We start from the raw sequence: 22,957 nt of genomic DNA, 5'->3' as shown, positions 1-22,957 counted from the left end.
CAAGGAATATTTTCACTAGTTTTCAAATTTATAATCACAAAGCTGTTCGTGATATATCCTTGTTAAATTTATGTCTGTGTCATTTATAGTGATATGTGGTTATCTCTTTCATTCCTGATATTGGTAATTTGTATATTCAATATTCTGTTTATTGATAATTCTGGCTAAATGTTAATCAGTTTTATTAATACACTTAAAAAACAGCTTTTGGTTTCATTTTATTCTCTATTGTTTTTCTGTTTTCTATTTTAATGATTTTTATTTTGATTGTTTTTTCCACTCTTTTGATTACTTTAGGTTTCATTACTCATCTTTATCTTTAGTTTCTGAAGGAGGAATCTTTGGTCATTATTTTATCACTTTGTTCCTAATAAAAATATTGTTTCTGGCAAATATCCCCCTAAGTACTGCTTTACCGATATTTGATTGATTTTGATACGTTGTATTTTCCTCATTTTATTAAGTTCAAAATAATTCCTAACACCAATTTTTTTACCTATTTTTTTTAGAGTTTATATATTTATTTTGAGAGAGGCGAGGGGCAGAGAGAAGGAGACAGAAAAATCCCAAGCGGGCTCCGTTGATAGCACGGAGGCCCATGTAGAGCTTGATCCCAGGAACTGAGAGACAATGACCTGAACCGAAATCAAAGTCAAACACTTAACCTCCTGAGCCACCCAGGAGCCCCTCATACCCTTTTTGATTTCTTCCCTGAGCCATGGGTTATATATAAAATTTGTTACTTGTTTTTAAATATTTAAGGACTTTCTAGATGACTGCCTAGTATTAATATATACTTTGCAAGGCTTGATAGATAATATTGTTTAAATCTTCTACAGACCCTGTTCTGTCAAGGATTGAGAGAAGGCTGTTAAAATCTCTGACTGTAATTATGGATTTCTTCATTACTTTTTTCTCTCCTATAAATTTTTGTTTCATGTATTTTGAAGCTATGCTACTAGGTTCATAAATGTTTACAATTATAAATTCCTCTGGATTATTGACTAATTTATCATTATGAAACTACCTTTTCCCTGGTAATGCTCTTTTCTGAAACACATTTTTCTTGTATTAAAATAGTCACGCCAGTGTTCACATCATTTTACTTTTAACTTATTTTAAAATTTCAAGTGATTTTCTTGTAGGTAACATGAAGTTGGTTATTCCTTTTTTTTATCTCATGTGATGATCTGTGCCTTTTAATAGGAGAATTGAAGTTATTATGTTTTATGCAATTATTGATAGAGTTAAAGTCTGTCTACTTGATATTTGTTTTCTATTTTTCCCATCTGTTCTTTTTAACCTTTTCCTTATTTTCCTGACTTCTTTTGGACTAATTTTAAAATAATTCTATATGTCATTTTTTCTCATATCAGCTCTATTTTGTGATTTTAGTGGTTGCTTTAAGATTCATAGTATACATTCTTATCAACTACCTTCAAATTATATTATACCATTTCACTGATAACACAAGACCTTACAAGTATATTCTTCCATTTCTCCTTTTTGATCTTTGTGATGCTGCTGGCATACTATTTTCCTATATATACCATAAACTTCACAATATATTAATTGTGATTTTGTTAAAGAATAATAAAAGATAGAATTACCCATGTTGGTGCCCCTGCTACTTTTCTTCATTCCTTTGTGTAGATCCATATTTCGAACTGGCATCATCTTCCTTCCTGACCGAAAGATTTCCTACATCATTTCTTCAGTTCAGGTCTGTTGGTGAAATTCCTAAAGATTTCATACATCTGCAAACACATTTTCCTTTGTTTGGAAACATTTTTTCTTAAAAAATCAACTCTAAGTTGGCAGGATTTTTTTTTTAATACTTTAACGATCTCACCTCCACTGGCTTGTCACTTGCCTTGTTTCCAAGAAGTTTGTTGTCATCCTTTTGTGCTGTTCCTCTGTACCCGATGCATTCTGATTTCTTCCTGATGTCCCTACTTCATTAACTTACATCTAAGCACTTACAGTGTTAGTAAGCTTTATATATGAGTAGAGATGCCTTTATCTGTGCAAGGACTCCTGGATAACTAATGAAAATTAAGATATTCCCTTTAAAATTGGTTCTGCACCATTTGATTATGAAGTGAGTCGTCATTTTCTCGAGGTTTCTAACGTTTGGTATTTCTTGAGTTTCTTGAATCTGTGGGATTTAAATCCTGATCAAGTTTAGAAATTGGCCATTAACTCTTCAAATATATATATATATATATTTTAATATTGTCTAAGGCAATTTCTAAGGTAGCCCCCATGACACCTTTCTCAGGGTATGTACATTCTTCTGTAATCCTTTCCCACTGAGTATAGGTGGGGACTGTGACTTGTTTCTGAACACAGAACATTGTAATATTTTATAATGACTCTCTTCCTTGCTGAACTTGAGGAAACAAATTAAGTTGTTGTGAGCTGCCATATAGTACAGGTTACTTGGCAAATAATTGAATGTCACCTCCCACCAAGAGCCAACAATAAACTGAAACCCTCTCACTGGCAAGGAACTGAATGGTGCCAACATCCATATAAGCTTGGAAACAAATGCTCCCCAAGTTGAGAGTCAGGTGAAAAACTAGCTCTGGTGAACACCTTGATTGGAGAAACTAGCTAATCCATATCTCTCCTCCCCCCAAAATTGAAAAGATGATAATGTGTTTTATTTTAAGCCTCTAAATTTTATCATGATAATATTGTTACAGAGCAATAGAAATCTAATACATGCTCCCTTTACCCTTTCTTCCTTTGAGACTCTAATTACCCATATTTATGACCAGATGAAACTGTCCCACAGCTCACTGTTCATTGTTTTTTCACATTCTTTTTTCTCTCTCTCTTTCATTTTCAAGAGTTACTATACTCACAATCTATGTCTCAATTTCACTAATTTTAGCTTGTGCATTTTTGCAGGTGTTTAATCTTATCTTTTGTATTTTTTAGGTCAAAGATTAAAGTCATCATCTCAGTAAGTTCCATTTGGGTCTTTTTTTATATCTTCATGTCTCTATTTTATTTTAGGAAATACGTAATGCAGTTATAATACATATTTTAATGTTCTTATCTGCTAATTCTAATGTCTGTGTTCATTGAGAGTCAGTTTTATTTGTCTGAACGTCCTCTTCATTATTGTTTGTGTTTTCCTGCTTCTTCATTGCCTGGAACTTTTGACTGAATAACATTATGAACCTTTCTTTGTTGCATTTTAGGCTTATTTGTTTATATTCTTATAAATACTTCTTTAAAATTTTTAATGTTTATTTTTTAGAGAGAGAGCGCAAGAGTTGGGGTGGGGGGGCAGACAAAGAGAGAGAATCCAAAGCAGCTCCCCACTGACAGCACAACACCAGATGGCAGGGCTTAAACCCATGAACTGTGAGATCATGACCGTAGCCAAAGTCAGGCACTCAACCCAATGAGTGCCCCAGGCTCCCCTATTCCTATAAATATTCTTGAGCTTTGTTCTGGAAAGCAGTTCTTGAAAACAATTTGTTTATTTTGGGTCTTGTTATTATAATTTGTTAGTTGAGTCCAGAGAAGAGCTCCATCTAGGTAAAATTACAGGTATATTTCATTTGTGCTTCATTTTATTGCATCTCACAGATGTCACAGTTTTTACAAATTGAAGGTTTATGGAACCCTTGGTGAGCAAGAGTATTGGATGCCATTTTTCCAATAGCATTTGCTCACTGTATCTCTGTGCCACAGTCTGGTAATTCTCACAATATTTCAAACATTTTATTATTATTGTATTTGTTATAATGATTTGTGATCTGTGATCTTTGATGTTACTATTTTAATTGTTTTGGGGGGATCATGAACTGCACTCATATAAGGCAATAAACTTAATCAATAAATGTGTGTGTTTTGACTGTTCTACAACTGGCCGTTTCCCTGTCTCTCCTTCTCCTCATGCCTCCTTATTTCCTGAAACACAACATTGAAATTAGGCCAATTAATAACTCTGCAATGGCCTCCAAGCCTTTAAGTAAAAGGAAGAGTTGCACATCTCTCACTTTAAAATCAAAAGCTAGAAATGATTAAGCTTAGTGAGAAAGGTATGCCAAAAGCCAAGCTAACCTGAAATCTAGGCTTCTACCTAACAGCTAAGTTGGGAATGCAAAGGAAAAGTTCTAGAAGGAAATTAAAAGTGCTACTCCAATAAACACCTAAATGTGAAAAAAGCAAAACAGCCCAGTGCTGATAGAAAAAGAAAGTTTGAGATCAGGTCATGATCTCACAGGTTCATGCATTTGAGTCCTGTGTCAAGCTCCGCACTGACAGTGCGGAGCTGCTTGGGATTCTCTATCTCTCTCTTCTTTGCCCCTACCCCACTCACACACTCTCTCTCTCTCTCTCTCAAAATAAATAAACTTTAAAAAAAAAAGAAAACAAGCCTTTGTATAATAAGCACAAGATAAAGTAGCAAGTGCTGATTTAGATCCTGCAGCAAGTTATCCCTAAGATCTAACTAAGATAATTAATGATTTAGTTTTGCTACACTAAATATAAGATTTTCAATGTAGATGAAATAGCCTTGTATGAGAAGAAGATGTCATCTAGGACTTTCACAGCTAGAAAGGCAAAGTCAATGCCTGGCTTCATAAGATAGCTGACCCTCTCATTAGAGGCTGAAGCAGCTGGTGACTTGAAGTTGAAGCCAGTGCTCATTTACCATTCAGAATGTTCTAGGGATCTTAAAAACTGTGGCAAATTAACTGCCTAAGCTCCAAATATGGAACAACAGAGCTTCTAAGAGAGTACATTTGTTTGCAACATGGTTTACTGAATATTTTAAACTATTTCCCTACTGCTCAGAAAAAAAAAATCCCTTCAAAATATTATTGCAGGATAAAAGAGTAACTTTGACTTTCAAGTCTTATTATTTAAGAAATACATTTCAGAGGCTATGGTTGCCATAGGTAGTGATTCCTCTGATGGATGTGGACAAAGTAAATTGAAAACATCTGGAAAGGACTCACCATTCTGAATTCCATTAAGAACATTTGTGATTAATGGGAAGGGATCAAAATATCGATGCTAACAGGAATTTTGAAGAAGTTGATTCTGACCCTCATAGGTGACTTTTTTTGTTTTGGGGTTTTTGTTTGTTTGGTTTTAGTTTTGATTTGGGTTTGGGTTTTGTGTTGTTATGTGGAAAGATGAATCCAGTCCCTGTTTTTCCATCTTGGTTAGAAGCAGGGAGATATATATATATATATATATATATATATATATATATGGATATATATATGGATATATATGGATATACATATATATACATAATTGTATACATATATATATATATGGATATATATGGATATACATATATATACATAATTGTATATATATATATGGATATATATGGATATACATATATATACATAATTGTATATATATATGGGATATGTATGTATATGTATTTCCATCTTGGAATGTATTTCCATATGTTTTCTCATCTTGGTTAGAAGCAGGGATATATATATATATATATATATATATACACATAATTATATATATATGGGATATGTATGTATATGTATATATATACATATATATGTATATATAAATATATATGTGTGTGTATATATATACATATATATGTATACATACATATATATGTATAGTGTTTTAAGAGATACAGTGGGAGAAAGTCAGAGAGAGAGGGAGGGAGAGGAGAATCCCAAGCAGTCTCCATGCTCAGCACAGAACCTGACATGGGGCTCGATCCCATGACCCTGGGATCATGACCTGATCCGAAATCAAAAGCCACCCAAGCACCCCTACTTAGATATTTTTAATTTTACTTAATATTAAATACATTTCTTGATAATATTTTTCAGGCTTTTTCACTTTAAATATTTTTTGTTAATGGAAGAAATGATTTAGTCAGCATTCTGAGATAGCACAGAAAATATAATTATAAATAGTTTATGACAAGAATATAAATACAAAGCAGGTCTTGACTGGAGACAATATGACAATTGAGATGTTATAAGGAGCAGAAAACAAATCAATAGTATAGACTTAGGACTATAGATTCTGTCACAAGAAACAACAGCTAACACTAGGAACGCAGCTGAAAAAGTGCAGTAGAATGAAACAGATGCAGAAAAATATCACAAATAGAAGTTTTAAATTTTTTTCAGATTTGTATAATTATGATTTAGAATACAGAATTACTGAATCATATATTGTACACCTGAAACCAATATAACACTGCATGTTAATGATACTGGAATTAGATTTTAAAAAATAAAAAGAATTTAACCTAAACAGTAAAGTTTAATTTTATTTTTCTAATTTACCATTTGGTAGCTACTATATATAAGCTATTTTGATTAAAAATGGAACAAAAATAAAAACATATTCTGCTTTTGCTCTCTAGAAAATTAGGACTTTTGTCAAAATAGAGAAAGCTCAGCACAAGGAAATGAATGCCTACAACAAAAAGTGGAAAATTATTATCAAGAATATGAACGTCGACAGGTGCCTGCATGGCTCAGTGGGTTAAGCATCCAACTCTTTACCTTGGCTCAGGTCATGTCTCATGGCTTGTGAGATCCAGCCCTTCATCAGGCTCTGCGCTTACGGCACAGAGCTTGCTTGGGATTCTCCCTCTCTGTCTCTCTATGCCCCTCCCCCACTCTCTCTCAAAATAAATAAATAAACATTAAAATGTATGAAGGTTCTAAAAAACATATGAATTTTCTAAATATTTAAAAATATTAACCTTAATTATTCTGAGATTGTTTTTTATGAATTTAATCATGATACTATATTTATATATTAATCTTCTGGAATGACATATTATTCCTTTAGGATAAAAAATATTGTGGGCAAGGAAATATGTATACACAAGAAAATGTAGATACACTTTTTCTCAATTTGAAAAAAATTGTCAAATTTGTTAAATGTACTTGCATTGTACCCAGATGCTTAAATTTGTGTGTAAGTTAAAACATTCTTTTAAAATCCCAAAAGAGTGGGGTGCCTGGGTGGCGCAGTCGGTTAAGCGTCCGACTTCAGCCAGGTCATGATCTCACGGTCCGTGAGTTCGAGCCCCGCGTCGGGCTCTGAGCTGATGGCTCAGAGCCTGGAGCCTGTTTCCGATCTTGTCTCCCTCTCTCTCTGCCCCTCCCCTGTTCATGCTCTGTCTCTCTCTGTCCCAAAAATAAATAAACGTTGAAAAAAAAAATTTTTTTTTAAATAAAATCCCAAAAGAGTTTGTTAAGAGAATCCTTTCTGAAAATGAACCTAATATATGAAATTAATCCTCCAATTATTAAGAATGGCTTGCAGGTAAATTTTGTTGTCTTGTGTCTTCTTTAAGCTTTTTTGAACATATAAAAGTAACATTTAAAAATTAATTGTGAGGTTTTACTAATTTTTATCTCACAGAGAAAATAATTTATATAGCAGAAAAGCTTCTTGGACAAGTATTATCAGGCCTAATATTATAAATAGCTTTTCAAATTTTAATTTAATGGATTTTTATAATTACAGAAATGTAGATACAAAGTTCTGGAGCCTCTTCTCAAAATCACCTGCATCACTCTTAAATAAGCCAAGTGGCACTAAGACATCATTTATGGATGCAATTTTTAATTGGCATATTAACCTTTAGGGTAACTTTAACATATTATTTGTGTTTCTTCCTAAATTTTTTAGAAAACATTTCTAAATACTATAATTTTAAAAATCTATACGATGGGACTCCTGGATGGTTCAGTCTGTTGAGTGTCTGATCTTGATTTCAGCTCAGGTCATGATCCGATGGTCAGGGGATCAACCCCCATGCTGCACTTCAAGATGAGTGTGAGACCTGCTTGAAATTCCCTCTCTCTCTCTCTCTCTCTCTTTCTCTCTCTCTCTCTCTGTCTCTCCCTCTGCCCCTCTTCCCCACTGACACTTTCTTGTGCTCTGTAAAATAAAATAAGATAAAATAAAATAATAAAATCTGTTTTTTTTCTCTGTACAAGAAAAATGCCAGAAATACCAGACATTAATCAGTACTTATTTTGAGAAATTAATAATAATTTAGTTCTTTTAAGATTTTTAAGTCCTTAGGGGTGCTTGGATGGCTCAGTTGGTTAAGCGTCTGACTTTGGCTCAGGTCATGATCTCGCGGTTTGTGAGTTCGAGCCCCGCATCAGGCTCTGCTGACACTCAGGGCCTAGAGCCTGCTTTGGATTCTGTGTCTCCCTCTCTCTCTGCCCCTCCCCTGCTCATGCTGTCTCTCTCTGTCTCAAAAATAAATAAAACATTAAAAAAATTTAAAAAAAATTTTAAGTCTTTAATAAAAAATTTAACCTTACTCACCATGTGTAAACTGATTTTTAAAATTTAGGCTACTGGGATGGCTGGGTGGTTCAGTGGGTTAAGGTTCCAACTCTTGATTTCGACTCAGGTCACCATCTCACATTTCGTGAGATCCAGCCCCACATAGCCTCTGTGATGACACCACAGAGCCTACTTGGGATTCTCTCTCTCCCTCTCTCTCTGCTCCTCCCCTGCTCATGTTCTCCTCTCTCTCTCTCTCTCAAAAATAAACTTTAAAAAATCCTTAAAAATAAAATAAAATAATTAAAATTTAGAGTACTAAGGAAGTTTTGGAAAATGCACATACCACATCAGGTAATAGATTAAAGTTTCCCAATATATATTTTCATTGTCAGTAACATAATATTAAATTTATTATACTATTTCATAATAATTCTAAAGAACAGGTCGGTGTGATCTTTTAGATAAATTGAGTCAATTGAATTGGATCTTCTGAAAATAATGGCCAATTCTAGAAATTGTATTTGACATGTTATTGCATTAAAAACAATATGGAAAATAATACTTTATATAAATGCTGTTAATTGGAAAAATATGGCAGTTAATTAAGCTACATAGGTGTTTGAGCCTCTTTTTTTATTTCCAGATGTGTTAATGAACTGCAGCCTACATTTATATTCATAATTGTAAGAGATAAAAACAACATCATTCTATCCCATTTCCTAGAAATTGGCTCATAGTTAACACTATTTGTCCAGCTCTTTTGTGTTTCTGCAAGAATTAACATGATAAAAGCAGGCACAGTTTTCCAGATTTAATTATATTTTTGCCATTATCTGATAATGATCTTACTTGATGTTATTTTTTAACAATACTCTGTTTCCTAAATTCTGTAAATCAATGAACAACTTCATACATTTTTTTCAAGAAATTAAACACCTATTACATGGCACTTCAAACACAAGACACTTGGCCCTATCAAAGAAATTGTGGATCTCACTACGCTTAGTTGAAAATTTTAAATATATAAACAGAGCATTAAACCTTTAGGGATTTAGTAAAGGAGCTCAGCTCTTGATCCAAATATACTACAAAAGCCCTTGGCATTGAACTATGTATTCAAGTGTGAAGAACTCCAGTAGTTGAATGCCTTTAGATTCCCCTTACACCTCCCACCTCATCCCCAACCCCAGTCCTTTTTATTGTGTTAACTTACATCTAAGCAATTATAATCTTATAATTGAGGAGGGACACCTTTCATCTGTGTAGGGACACACTTGATAACTAATGAAAATAAAGGATACTCTTTCCAGAAAAATGCACAGGAACACACAATTGTGCATGTGAGACAGGAACCTGTAGACCACCTCAAGAGCTTACCCCTAGAGCTTTCACAGTAACCCAGACAGCAGCTGACCCAGCACCAGAAAATCACCAGTCACTTAAAATTACTACTGCCTCGGAAGAGAACTCCATCCAGACCTAATTAAATCCTGCAAAGTCTGATAGTCTACCTTTTTCCCATTTCCAACTACCTCACCCTTGCACTCCCCATGTAATTCTGTGATTATATATTCTCAGCCATGCTGTTGCCATTGGCACATACCTCATTTCCTTTTTTCCCTCAGTTATAGCACAAAATATGTTTACTTCTCTTTACTATCCATCCCTGTATCATTCCAATATTGTTCTCTGCTTCCTCTCCCTGATCTAAAGCCCCACTTGTCCTTTCCATCTTTACACTTTAAATATGTCCATTATGTGCCCTGGAGGGCTCTCCCATGGTTAATGGATAATGAGCATTCCAGCATTCCCTGTAGCTCTAAAGGTGAGGCTGTTCACTCTCCCACATTCCGGGTTACTCCTTCCTCTTCCTCAGAGCTTCTCTGAGGTGACTTATTTAAAAAAGTCACTTCTTTAAGGGCGCCCTAGTGGCTCACTCAGTTAGGTGACCAACTCTTGATTTCGGTTTAGGTCATGATCTCACAAACCTATGAGATCGAACCTTTCTTTGGGCTCTGTGCTGACAGCATGGAGGTTGTTTGTGATTCCCCCTCTCCCTCTCTCTGCCTGTCTCTCTCTCAAAATAGATAAATAAACTTAAAAATAGTCACTTCTCTAAAGCTCTTTTCTACCACAAAGCTAGATTATGAGTTTCATGAAGACTTCCCATTCCCAGTTGTATCACAGAACGGAAAAACAATGCCTGTGTGCAATACTTACACCATTAAAACATGTTGATGATACAGACTCTGCTTGCTTGTGGGAGAACAGAAGTACATACAAATATCCATAAGTTTTTTTTTTCTTTTTTTCCCCCCAATCCCTAGCACCCTGAACTGCTCCACATGCAGACGGAGTATACACCCCTTTATCAGGCCTGGGACAGCTGGGCCCCCCAGACCTGTGGAGCTGGGGCCAAGTACCAACCACCTGCACAGGCTCCAGTCAGGAGGAGGCCCACCCCCCCGTAAACTACCCTGAAGTGGCAGCTACAGACTGACAACAGTCAGCTCCCATTTGGACTTGTTGCCTGATGGGGTCCAGGGCTTCTCCAATAGCTAGGAGTCCCTGGTGTCTCACTAAATGAAATTCCAGCCAACCAGCAAGTCCCTGTCCTATGATGGCAGGCCGGTATCCTCCAGCTCTGTCTTCGTGGGGGGATATGCACATCTGGGTAGTTTACTACTCGGAGATAAGCAGATGCCTTTTGTCCCCAAGATCCTATTCCTGTGACCAGGCCTCTCTAGACCCACGTCCTGGTCCAAGTCCCTAGTGACCCTCCATTAGGTTTTGACACAAAATGTGAATGAATATTTCTTGCTGAATAAAGTATAAAACTCTATTGCAAAATTCTACTTGGTGCTGAGAAAAAAAATCAATAGCCATATAATAAACATACTTACAATAATGATGTCTTCTATTAGAAAATACGCTTTAAGTTACTGTTTATATCATTGAAATTGATTTCTGAGAAAGTCTCTGTCTCCTCAGAAACCTCTAGCTAAATATCTCTAACAGTATCCTATCTTACAATATTTTTAAATTAACTAAAATATCTGTATTCATGTTGGCTACATTTTTATCTAGACAGCATAAATACTATTTATATACTTGATTATCCAACATAAGTCCTACAGTCAGACGTAGACTAATTATAATTGTGTAATTTACATCTACAGAATTCTTTTAACCAACTTCATCGATTAGCGATCTTGAAGACAGGTAGTATTATTTATGCAACCCATATGATAAAGATATTTCTATATCACATTTTATTCTCTCCTGTATATCTTAAACAATATATACATGGTGCAAATTTTCCATAGCATTCCCAAAATACTGAAGTACTAGTTTTTCAATTAACTTACAAAACAAATTCACACATTAATTTTAAAATCATAAAGCAACAAAATGATATATTTAATGACAGATTTTTACATTAATTACAAAATGTTACAGCTGAGACACTAAGAAATGCTCTTTGTATTTTATTTTGCTCTTGTTAACTTAGTCGAGGATGACCTTATCACATTGCAATGGGTTGTTTGTTTTGAAGTGGCCATTGAACAAACACAACAACATGCTGATTTAAAATTGCCAGAGAAATGTGTCAAAAAATCTAATGTTTTTGAAGTCACCATCTGTCTGCCTGTCTGTATCTCTCTCCCTCTGTCTCTCTCTTTTTTAATTAAAGGGACCTCTTGGGGTGCTTGGGTGACTCAGTCGGTTAAGTGTCCAACTTCAGCTCAGGTCATGATCTTATGTTTCGTGAGTTTGGGCCCTATGTCAGGCTTTGTGCTGACAGCTAGAGCCTGGAGCCCACTTCGGATTCTGTATCTTCCTCTCTCTCTGCCCCTCCCCGGCTCATGCTCTGACTCTGTCTCTCTCAAAAATAAATAAACATTAATTTATAAATAAGTAAGTAAGTAAGTAAATAAATAAATAAATAAATAAATAAATAAAATTAAAGGGGCCTTATTCTCACTTTCTCTCAGTTTTGATAAAGTCATCCGTAGTATAGTCAGAGGCAAAAAAATTCTAGTGAATTCATGGAATTTACACAATAATTCTAGATTGTGCTATGTCTTGACTTCTAGGAACTTCTATCCAAATACTTGTACTTCTTAATTGTATTTTTAAAATATTGGGGGGGAATATTCCTTAAACCAAGCTGCTTGATGACTTTTGTGTCACTGACACAAAATGTTCTCAGAATGTTTTTAACTATTTACTGTAAAATATGAATATTTGCAAAATAAATTAATATTATTTTAAAAAGTTTCATCCACATACACATTGTAAGGGAGTCTGTGTATCCAGTGCATTTCAATTAACATTAGGGTATGAAAAACCTCGACCCAATTATCAAGTCAAAAAATTACACTGAGATAAACACCATTTCATTGAAATACGTTTCCAAACTTATGACAAATGAAAATGTTAAACTGTTTTTTATAATGTAATTTTTTACATCAGTGAGACATGCAAAGATAAAAAGATGCATTTTAGACCTAGGAATAATAATGGTATGATATCATTTTAGGGTAAAGTCCGTCATACCTTTATGGCAGTGGATGCAATTTGAATGTGGTGAAGTCTCCGAAGGGTGCTGTCCCTGTCAATGAAATAGGAAGCGGCTAGTTGATGTAGCGTCTCCAGAGTGACCAAAGAGCTATTGGTGCTGGAATCACTTCCTTCAGATCTTTTGCTCAACTTCCGCTTGTCCACAAAAATTGTGAGTGACTCCTCTCCTGCATTAATAATATTTAAAATTATTCAATTTTCCACTTAAAATCGATTTTTCATTTATCTGCAGGTGAGGAAGTGTAGATTACAGACATAATGAAACAAAAGACTGATAAGTAACAAAAGGGCAAGTTTTACTTTTGTGTCGCTCACCTGGTACCTAGAAAGGTATTTGAGGTCCAGAAAAGAGTAAGCTTAGGAATGCTTTGCTTCATTCTAGATCAGGCTGCCTGCAGACATAGACCCTTTCCTCTGTCTTCTGCCCTTTTGCCAGCTGCATTAAATACAGTATATGTCAAGAGTTTATTAATACTGTACTGTAGTCAACATCTGTTGGTGATAGTGAAAGTTGTCCTACACAATAATCCTCCTCTCTCTTGTCTCCCTCACACTATCCACGAAGGATTTCAAAGGTAAGTTCAAGTTAGTTTGTTTATTTTTCTTTATAAATAAATTTCTTTATATTTCTTTACTTTGTATTATCTGTATTATTTTGTATTATGTTACAATATTATAATCATTTTATATGAATTTTTGGGGGTTGTGGGATGAATCATCTGTTTTCCATTATTTCTTATGGGGAAATTCACTTTGATCTACAAGTGCTTTGATTTAAAATCATGTTTCCAGAATGAATTATGGTCGCAAATGAAGGTTTTACTATATACAAATATAGTTATGTAAATATATGTATTAAATTCAGAGGTTCCTGACATGTGGCATTATATACAAATATTATGTGTTAATAAGCTCTATGGAAATCACTAACCTCAATGGAAGATTTAAGTAATGCCAATGGATTTTCAAAGGTGAAATTTAAGGTATAATATAATTAAGTTGCAATTTTCAATGTTTAAATGTTTATAAGAATATCAATGTTATTTAAGCTTAACTTTAAGAACTTGCTATCTACAGATTTCCATATTCTTGGATATTCATCGAACACACAATTGTCAGAATTGATGCTTACTCTTATTCTTTCAGTAGCCCACTGTTTAGGGGGCATTATGCTGGCTTAGAAAGTTACAACCCAGTTTTAGAAAATACCAAATAAATAAAATAATATTAATTTTTAAATGACACATCCTCGGAGACTATTCAATCCTAAGTAACAGCTTATATTTATCCACAAGAGATCAGGTCAACTGATATCAGAAATAAAGTATTAACAGTGTTATTTCTGAAAGGTCACATTCTCAGTTTGTATTTGGATCCTCACAGGCAGAGTAGAAATAAGCAGCCTAACTACAGCAGCTTAAAAAAAAAACTCTCAAAAATATGAATGAGTAGGTCCAATTATGAACAGCATTAGGTCATGTGCATGATAAATGGCTTTCAGGTGAGAACATCTGGAGGAGAAAAGTGAATATATATGTAAATTACTAAACAAGCAAATAAAAAGTCCCCACTGACTACTTACCCCCAGAAAAAGAGGATTAACTAGTGTGGAAATTTGAGGGAATGTATCTCAGAAAGACCAGTGAATCGTAGAAAAAAAAAATCACCTATGTGCCAAGTTTGGGAGAGAATACCAAAACAAACAACATCCTGTACATGGATGTAGAAAAAACAGTTCTGTGGTAGTCTGAGAACTCATAATGAGGGTGTATCACAGATGCAAGTGCTATGGTCTTAATGTTTGTTCCCCTCAGAATGTATATGTGAAATCTTAGCCCCCAAAGATGAAGGGATTAAGAGGTGATGCTTTGGGGAGGTGTTTAGATCAGAGCCCACATCAATGGAATTAGTGCCTTTATAAAAGAAGTTCCAAGAGAGCTCCCTTGCCCCTTCCGCCACATGAAAATACAAGACTATGCAATACTGAAAAGGGCTCTAACCTAACCATGATGGTACTTTGACCTTGGACTTCCAGGTTCCAGAAGAGTGAGCAATAAATTTCTGCTGTTTTTAAGCCACCCAGTCTATGGTGTTTTATTGCAGCCTAAATAGACTAATACAGCAAGAGGCAGGTCTTATGAAATAAGGTTAAAAACAAAATGACAGAGATCTTGGTAAATGTAAATTAAAAGAAAACAAAGTTAACAATCTTGATATCAGATATTGTAGAATTCGGACCAAATATTAATAAGTGAGAAAAAGAAAAACACTGCATAGTGAGTACTAAAGACTGAAACTTGTCAAGTTGTTTTAATGACAACACTTTTAATAAAGCAGAAAATACCAGAGATATAGGTTAAAATAGTACAAGAAATGCAAATTCAAAATATATTGATATAGCACTTTGCAATTACGGAATTTGCCCAAAACCGGAAGTTTGACAACCTTGCCAAAGATGTTGGCAAACTGGAAGGAAATATGCCCTCTGATATATTGCTGATGGTAATGCAAAACGATGTAACCAGAGAGAAATCTGGCAATAGTTAGCAATGATTGACTCAGCAATTCTACTTTTAAAATCTATCCCAAAAAACACTGGTTAAGATATGCAAAACGTTTCTTACTGTGGCTTTATTTGAAATATTTGTAGCAACCCAGAGACCTCATCAGTAAGAATAAACTATGTTGCATCTACAAAGTAGAATACACTGCAGCCACAAGAAAGAAGTGAGGGGGCGCCTGGGTGACTCAGTTGCTTCAGCCTCTGACTTGATTTGGGCTCCATTCATGATCTCCCGGTTTATGGGTTGTCTGTCATTGGGCTCTGCACTGACAGTGTGGGAGCCTGCTTGGGATTCTCTGTCTCCCTCTTTCTCTGATCCTTCCCTGTACACATGCTCTCTGTCTCTCATTCTCTCTCTCTCTCAAAAATAAATAGACATTAAAAACAGAAAAGAAAAAAAAAGTGAAAATGACTTAAAACATTTATTTACATAAGTAAGTTTTATGAGTTTAATATTATGACTAAAACAAAATTGTGGATGATTTGGCAGCTCTCAAGTGATTTTATTTAGAAAATACACCGAAATATCCAATTTTAGCCTCCTTGCATTTACAGTGTTTTCTACAGATTCCTATAGATGGAAAGAAGCGTAACTATCTATTCTTTGAAATAATATCTAATTTTTCTTCAATTCACTGATACATTAAATTTAAAATGTTGGTTCAATTGATTTATTAGAAATTAGTTTTGCCTTCTGGAGATTCAAGAAAGCCTTTTAAATACGTAAGGAGAGTCATCCTCACGGTCTCTTTTTGTATAGTAGTGACTTTTCTTATTACTGGAGCTGTCCAACATGAATTGAAAAAGTATACATCATTGAGCAGAGGAGATAATTAGACCACTAGAATGGACTCTTTCACTGAATTATGAGGTACTGGAAGGAAGAAAAATATAGAATTAATTGTTATAGTTTCAATGTAACTATGCCAACTGCTAGTGCCAAACAGATTTGAGCTTTAATACTGGCTTATATTTAGTAACTGAATGACCTTGAATTGTATAACTTGACTCAATTTCCTCTCATGGAACTTGCGTATAGTATTCCTTCTACTAAGAGGAGCTATAGGCATGAAACAGATAACATCCATAAAAGGTTTAGAATACGACTAGACTGCAGTAAGAATTTGAAAGTTGTTGGCAAAGTATTATTCTCTTTTATTCACCCAATTTCTTAAACTTAAAATAAAATAACTCATTCCATATCTGCACATGTCTAGTAATTTTAGCTGCATTGTCATATTTGTGATGGACAGAAGCCTCTATTTCTACTTCTTTTACATATCCATGAACCCTGGTCCTACAATCTGTATCCACACGTAGAAAGTAAATATCTCTCAAAATAGTCCTTTAAATACTGTATCCCTCTATATGTCTTCACTCTTCTGATGAAAACTCCTTAGAAGGAATTTTATTAATTCCTTCGTAGGCCCTCAGTTGAGTCATATCTCATGCAAAAAGAGAGGAGTAGCATAAACTTATTTTAAAAGCAAATTAAAATACTTGATTTAAAAATATTTTGCAGACAGGTGCCTGGGTGGCTCTGTTGGTTAGGTGTCCAACTGTTGATTTCAGCTCAGGTCATGATCCCGTGGTTTGTGGGTTCCAGCCCAGTGTCAGGTTCCTGACAGTTCAGAGCGTGCTTGGGATTCTCTCTCTCTCCCTCTCTCTCTGCCCCTCCCTTGCTTGCACACACACTCTCTCTCCCTCTCTCTCTCAAAATAAATAAATAAACAAAAAAAAAGAATATTTTGCAGATGTTAGAGTGCCTCATGATAATTTAGAAAATGACACGTAACAAAAACTAAGGATTACTATTTCAGAGTGGTCCTACGTTACAATATGAATGATAACAAATCCTAATATAAGTTCAAGCAATCAAAGATGTGCATAGAAAAACGATGGCCCATAATCATCATCATGAGTAACAGTAGTTTCCATTCATTATCTACTGGAGATTAAAAGAAAATATTTCCTTTGTTTTCCAAAGTGTCTACATTTGCTTGTAAGGTACAGGTCAATGTGTTTTCCTCCTTCTATCCTGAGAGTAAATATATATTATAGTGCACAGAGACAATCAAAGGAAAAATATTGTAAATATTAATATACTTTTATTACTAGTTTTAGTTCAATCTTTGTTGTTATTAATTTGAAGGAATTATGATATAATATGAGAAAGGAAAACATGAGTTTTGGAGTCAGCTGTATAGGAAGGTAAATCCTGACAGCCCACAGGCCCCTAACTTGATGACTATGGGTCTTTGGTAAAGTTATACATGCCCTTAGCCTTCTCATTTCTAAAAGACAGGCAATAGCTTACTCTCACCTGTTTGAAAAGACTAAGCAATATAATTCCTCCATAGACCCTGGCAGAACACATCTAAGGTGTATAATAAATGTTGGTTTTAGCATTTCATAGATATTGTATTTCACCACAGGAACCTGGACTTAGTCAAAACTGGTTTCTACTGGATCTTATAATCAAGATATATGGAATTATTAGAGATAGCAGTTGGTTATTCTTTCTAACAATTGGATAAAGGGAATCCATTCAGAAGCTGCCCATAGTTCTTGTCTACAGTTGAACATTAATCCACGCATGCAGAAGCTTTCCCTGCAGTGAAGCATGAGAGGCAGTTTAAATTACCCTAATTGTTCTCTCATGAATACCTTGTTTTAAACCCTTAGTTAACAACAGACAACATTGCGATGTAAGCTGAGTAGTTTATGCTAAATTTCAAGTGTTATAAATCAGGGATTGTTAAATATCTAAGATATTTTAACAAAGCTACTCAATCTACATTGAAAATAGGCCTATTTCTTTCCTCTAAGAGATCTGGTCTTTTTAGGTTATATGTAACTACCATGTTTTGAGGATGTTTATGGTCTTCACGTTCTTTGAAACTTTCACAGTCAGTCTTAAGGAAGAATGCATTTTGGATTTTAATTGTAACTTTTTTCTTAAGTGTTTGATTATAAAAGTTCATCCAAATTCTACATAAATAACACAATATTCAGATTTGAAAACTGAGATATTATTCAATCAACTAAAATTTGTGTTCGTATGCCATTTTTATTCATATTTTTTTAAGCCAGCTGTAGCTCATAAGCATGACATGAGTACCAAAGGGCATCCACACATTTTGTAAAAACTAAATGTGATTCTGAAAATGATTCAACATTCTGAGTTTGTTAGAAAGTGAAAAGGATTAATGACTGTGGATATAAAAAGATGTGATCATTTCACACAGAAATCATGCAGCTGTGTCTTTTACAACTAAAATACTGTGGTCATTTATGGACATTAAGAACACATATTGAAAACTGCTTTTAGGGAGAATGCAAAACAGAAGACAATAAAACAATAACAAAAAACAATCATGACCTTAATGTCATCCTATGATTGGCTCGTAAGAGGTGATGAGGTACATTTGATATGCAATGGACCTCACAATAATGTATTTTTCTGTCCTGACTTTCAAATCATCTATGTTATGTCCATGAAGAAGAGAAATTTTAAAGAACTTTTGCCCTATTATATTTTCCTTGGATTTTCTCAATCTGCATTCTCATATATATATATATATATATATATATATACATATATATATATATATATGGTTACTGAAGATAAAGGTAATGCTTTCAAAAAGTCAGAACAAGTCAGAAAACAATGGATAATAGAATGAATAGAAGCATCCTAAGGATAAATAAATAATGATGATGCAGTTGATTGCATTATCTTTGTAATTATTTTCTGCACTATCATGGATGCAAACACGCATACATGGATCAATGGTCCATTGTAAAGAAGAACTATAAACAGTTCATGGGTGATTCCCTTTAAACTGGAATTGGAAAGGATAACACTCTGGTCAGTAGAATACATAAGAGCCAGTAGGTCATGATCTAGTACAAGTTTTTGAGAAGCATTGCAAAGTTACACAAACTCTTTAGCTTTTTGTATTTGCCAGGAGGACAGCGTGTTCCAAAGAGAACTTTCTTCACCTTGATTCTTGGAATGAGGAGACAACCAGAGCAGAATCATGGAGGATCCACAATCAAAGCATATTAGGGAGACACAGCTATTATAGTTAAAGTCCACTGAGGGTTGTTCGTTTGTTTATTTTGTGTTTTATTTCTTTAATGTGATGACAATAACTCTTATATGTTGACTGTATTTTATGTTATCATTGTTCTGCTTTTGGATTAGTGTACCAACCTATAACATATAACATTCTGTTCAGACAAACACACACACACACACGCACACACACACACTTTAAACTTATGGCAGATGTCTGCCTGTTCATTCAATTTCCTTACACTGGAAGATCTGATTGTAAATGTCTGTTTTGCTTTTTGTCAGGTTTACTTATAAATAACTGCTATAATTTCTCTTAGGAATAATCAGTGCAAACACAGCTTAATGTAATTGTAGGTTTTACTTTTGATGTAACATTTTAACTGAAAAACATTATCCTACTTTTTGGTAATGAGAAATTACATTATTTCTTGTGCTAAAATATGATAATATTTTGCTCACTACCAATGAGCATTCTTTCTTAGTTTAACATGTTAAAAGGTAAACGTCCTCATGATATCTTTCTACTAATGTAGTGTTCTTGAAAAAAAAAAACAAACAGTGGTTCGGAAACAAATAGATATTAAAAACATCAATCTGAGAAAACTAGGCTTCTGACAAGAAGCAGAGCCAAATATATAAAAGAAGTAAAAACAGACTTGTTGGCTTAACACCAATTGGCATCTACAAGATATTACGGAAAGGAAATAACTGGTCTTATAGAGCCTCAACAAAGAAACATAATGTGTTTTGCAAAACACTCCAAATGAGAGCAACTGACTTTACGATTATTAACAGTTATCCCCCACAACCTCTGAGAAAATTCTAAGCAAAATTACCCAGATAATTATATTCTCTATAGAACAATGACATGAAAGAAGAACTAGAAATAAATAGTTCCCATGTCAGATGAAACTGAATCGACCCTGAGTGAAATGCAATGAAGTCCCCTCTATGTTGGAGTTGTTTACAAACTATGTTATAATGAACATTTTTGTTACATATATAGTTATAGACTCTTGTTATTATTTTGGTAACATTAATTTTCAGAAGTGAGACTTCTGGAAGAGTTAAGAACACTCTAAATTTATATAGATACTCTAAACAGTGCTGTTCAAACTTAATGTGCATATAAATCACCCACAGATCTTGTTAACATGTAGATTCTGATTCATTAATCTGAGATGGAATCTGAGACTCTGCAGTTCAAACAAACTCCAAGGTGGTGCTGGCTGTTGAACCATGAACCACACTTGAGTAATGAGGCTCTAAACCACAGTAAACTTATTACCAGTTTAAACGTCTGTATTTATTAGTCACCTGTGTGTTCCTTTAAGGAAGGTCTTGGGTCTTTGCATTGTTCTAGGTAACTCAGTATGTGTTTGTCAAACAGTGGACATTTATCTACCTTACCAAAGTGCTATGAAGAGGAAAAAAAACAAACAATATAATTTATAAAATTCCAAAACTTAACATTTATCTTTTGACTTAGTTGCCAGTAAGGTCATTATTAAGATCAATCGGCATAGCAATTTTAATCCCATTTTCTTTTGTGTTATATATATGATTATTTATATAAATGGCTTCAAAGCATTTCAATAGATAACTGTCTTATAAACCAATAAAACTTAATTAACAATATTGCTTTAATTTTCACTTTTAAAACATTTAATTTATCAGAGAAATATTAGAGATACAAGGTGAAAGAGAGAGATGAGAGACTGAGACAGAGAGAAATGGATACAACTAATCTTAAGTAGCATGACTATATACTTATTTCTAAAAAACAGTATGGCAGGTTTTTTTTAAATATTTTTTTTTCCTTTTCAATATCATTAGCTTAATGATTCCCTGGGATACAAGTTTCAGAAAAGATTGCTTTTCCTTTCAGTTTTTTTTCTTAAAGCAGACTATGCATTCTAATAGAGGAAATAGTTCCATGCATTTTCAGTGAGTATTTCTTTTTGTTCAAGAAATAAATTACATATATTTTTTATCAGATTTGCTCCTTTAATTATGTTATAGTTAAACTAAACTAAAATAATTTATATTTCCTAAGATGAGGCCAAATGAAAATGAGAAACACAGTCACTAATCAATTTTGAAAGAGGGTTGTATATGATGTAGAGTTAAAACTATCTGTGGACACTTTATACAGAATGTAATTTACACAGAGAAGAGTGAGAATTGAGTATTTCTGAAATTAAACAAGGATATTTGGAATCTTACCCTCATAAGGATGCAAGGAAATTTTTAAAAATTGAATTGCTGTTCTACCTATAGTGTATGTTACTGCCTGACTCTGCTCTGTTCTTCTTGAAAGAAATACACATGCAAGCAACATATGGTAACACTTTTCAAGCTAGAGCTTTGCAACCATAACAACTTATATACTAAGTGGTTATTGAGGTAGTATTCATTATTATAAATTTTTTAACATTTATTTATTTTTGAGAGATGGAGAGAGACAGAGCATGAGTGGGGGAGGGGCAGAGAGAGAGGGAGACACAGAACCCGAAGCAGGCTCCAGGATCCGAGCTGTCAGCACAGAGCCCGACACGTGGCTCAAACTCACGAACTGTGAGATCATGACCTGAGCCGAAATCGGATGCTTAACCAACTGAGCCACCAAGGAGCCCCAGTAGTATTCATTATAATGAATAACTATGCTAGTAAGTTAATGCTACTGTGGACGTTCAATCATGTGTTTTTCCATTGTAATAACAAAGCAAATATTTTCTTTATATAAAAAAATTACATATCTGATAAAATGCTTAAGTTGAATAATGGGGTAATGACAAGATATGTTCTCATAAGAAGAACTTGCAGGAAAAAAAATTAATAAAAACCACACACATTAAAAAAATATAACTATTTCCACTAAAAATTTAATCATGGCTTTTAAAACTCTGTGCATTCAAAGCCAGTAGTCAAACAGGACTCGTTTTTATGTTACTGAGAGTGAAAAATATTTTCCAAAGTTGCAAATGAACAAATCTTAATAGATTATCTAGTTGCTTCTAGAATGAATTTCAGTTTGAGTTTTTAAAACTATCTCTATCAAGTAAAGAGTACTTTTTCCTGCACTCCTCTTCCTGGGAAGGTATTTTTCCCAAACAATCCTCATTGTCCCTGCATTCCTGATTCTGCCAGAAGTGCAGTGAGTGAGTTAACAGAGAGGCTGGTGTAGGAAAGCAACTTATGTGAGTAACCCCACCTCTTCCTCTTTCTCTACAGGTTGTGCTTGTCAGGAGAGAGCACAAGCTTTGTTCTCCTCTTCAGTGTGTTAGGCTTTAGAGAGCCTGGGTTGATAGGGAACCACACATATGCTCTTGAGACTATATGTGGCTCAGGGCTGTAACAATGACTCTTACACAAATCTGCATAATACTGGAGATGGGGATCAGGTCCCATTTAAAATTACTATAGGGGTACAAGGG

The 22,957-nt window shown here is 34.3% G+C and overlaps 1 protein-coding gene across 1 annotated transcript in view; it reads right to left on the bottom strand.

The window, feature by feature from the left end:
- Positions 1–22,957, bottom strand: part of BRINP3 (BMP/retinoic acid inducible neural specific 3) — a 423,267-nt gene that overhangs the window by 184,203 nt on the left and 216,107 nt on the right. The window contains exon 4 of the mRNA XM_043569197.1: positions 12,850–13,040. Within this exon, the coding sequence (XP_043425132.1) occupies positions 12,850–13,040 (191 nt within the window). The remainder of the gene's footprint in view (positions 1–12,849; positions 13,041–22,957) is intronic.

The sequence above is a fragment of the Prionailurus bengalensis genome, chromosome E4 (assembly GCF_016509475.1).
Source record: "Prionailurus bengalensis isolate Pbe53 chromosome E4, Fcat_Pben_1.1_paternal_pri, whole genome shotgun sequence".
Lineage (NCBI taxonomy): Eukaryota > Metazoa > Chordata > Mammalia > Carnivora > Felidae > Prionailurus > Prionailurus bengalensis.
The sequence above is the reverse complement of the archived record's forward strand: the minus strand, read 5'-3'. Positions and strand labels throughout refer to the sequence as shown.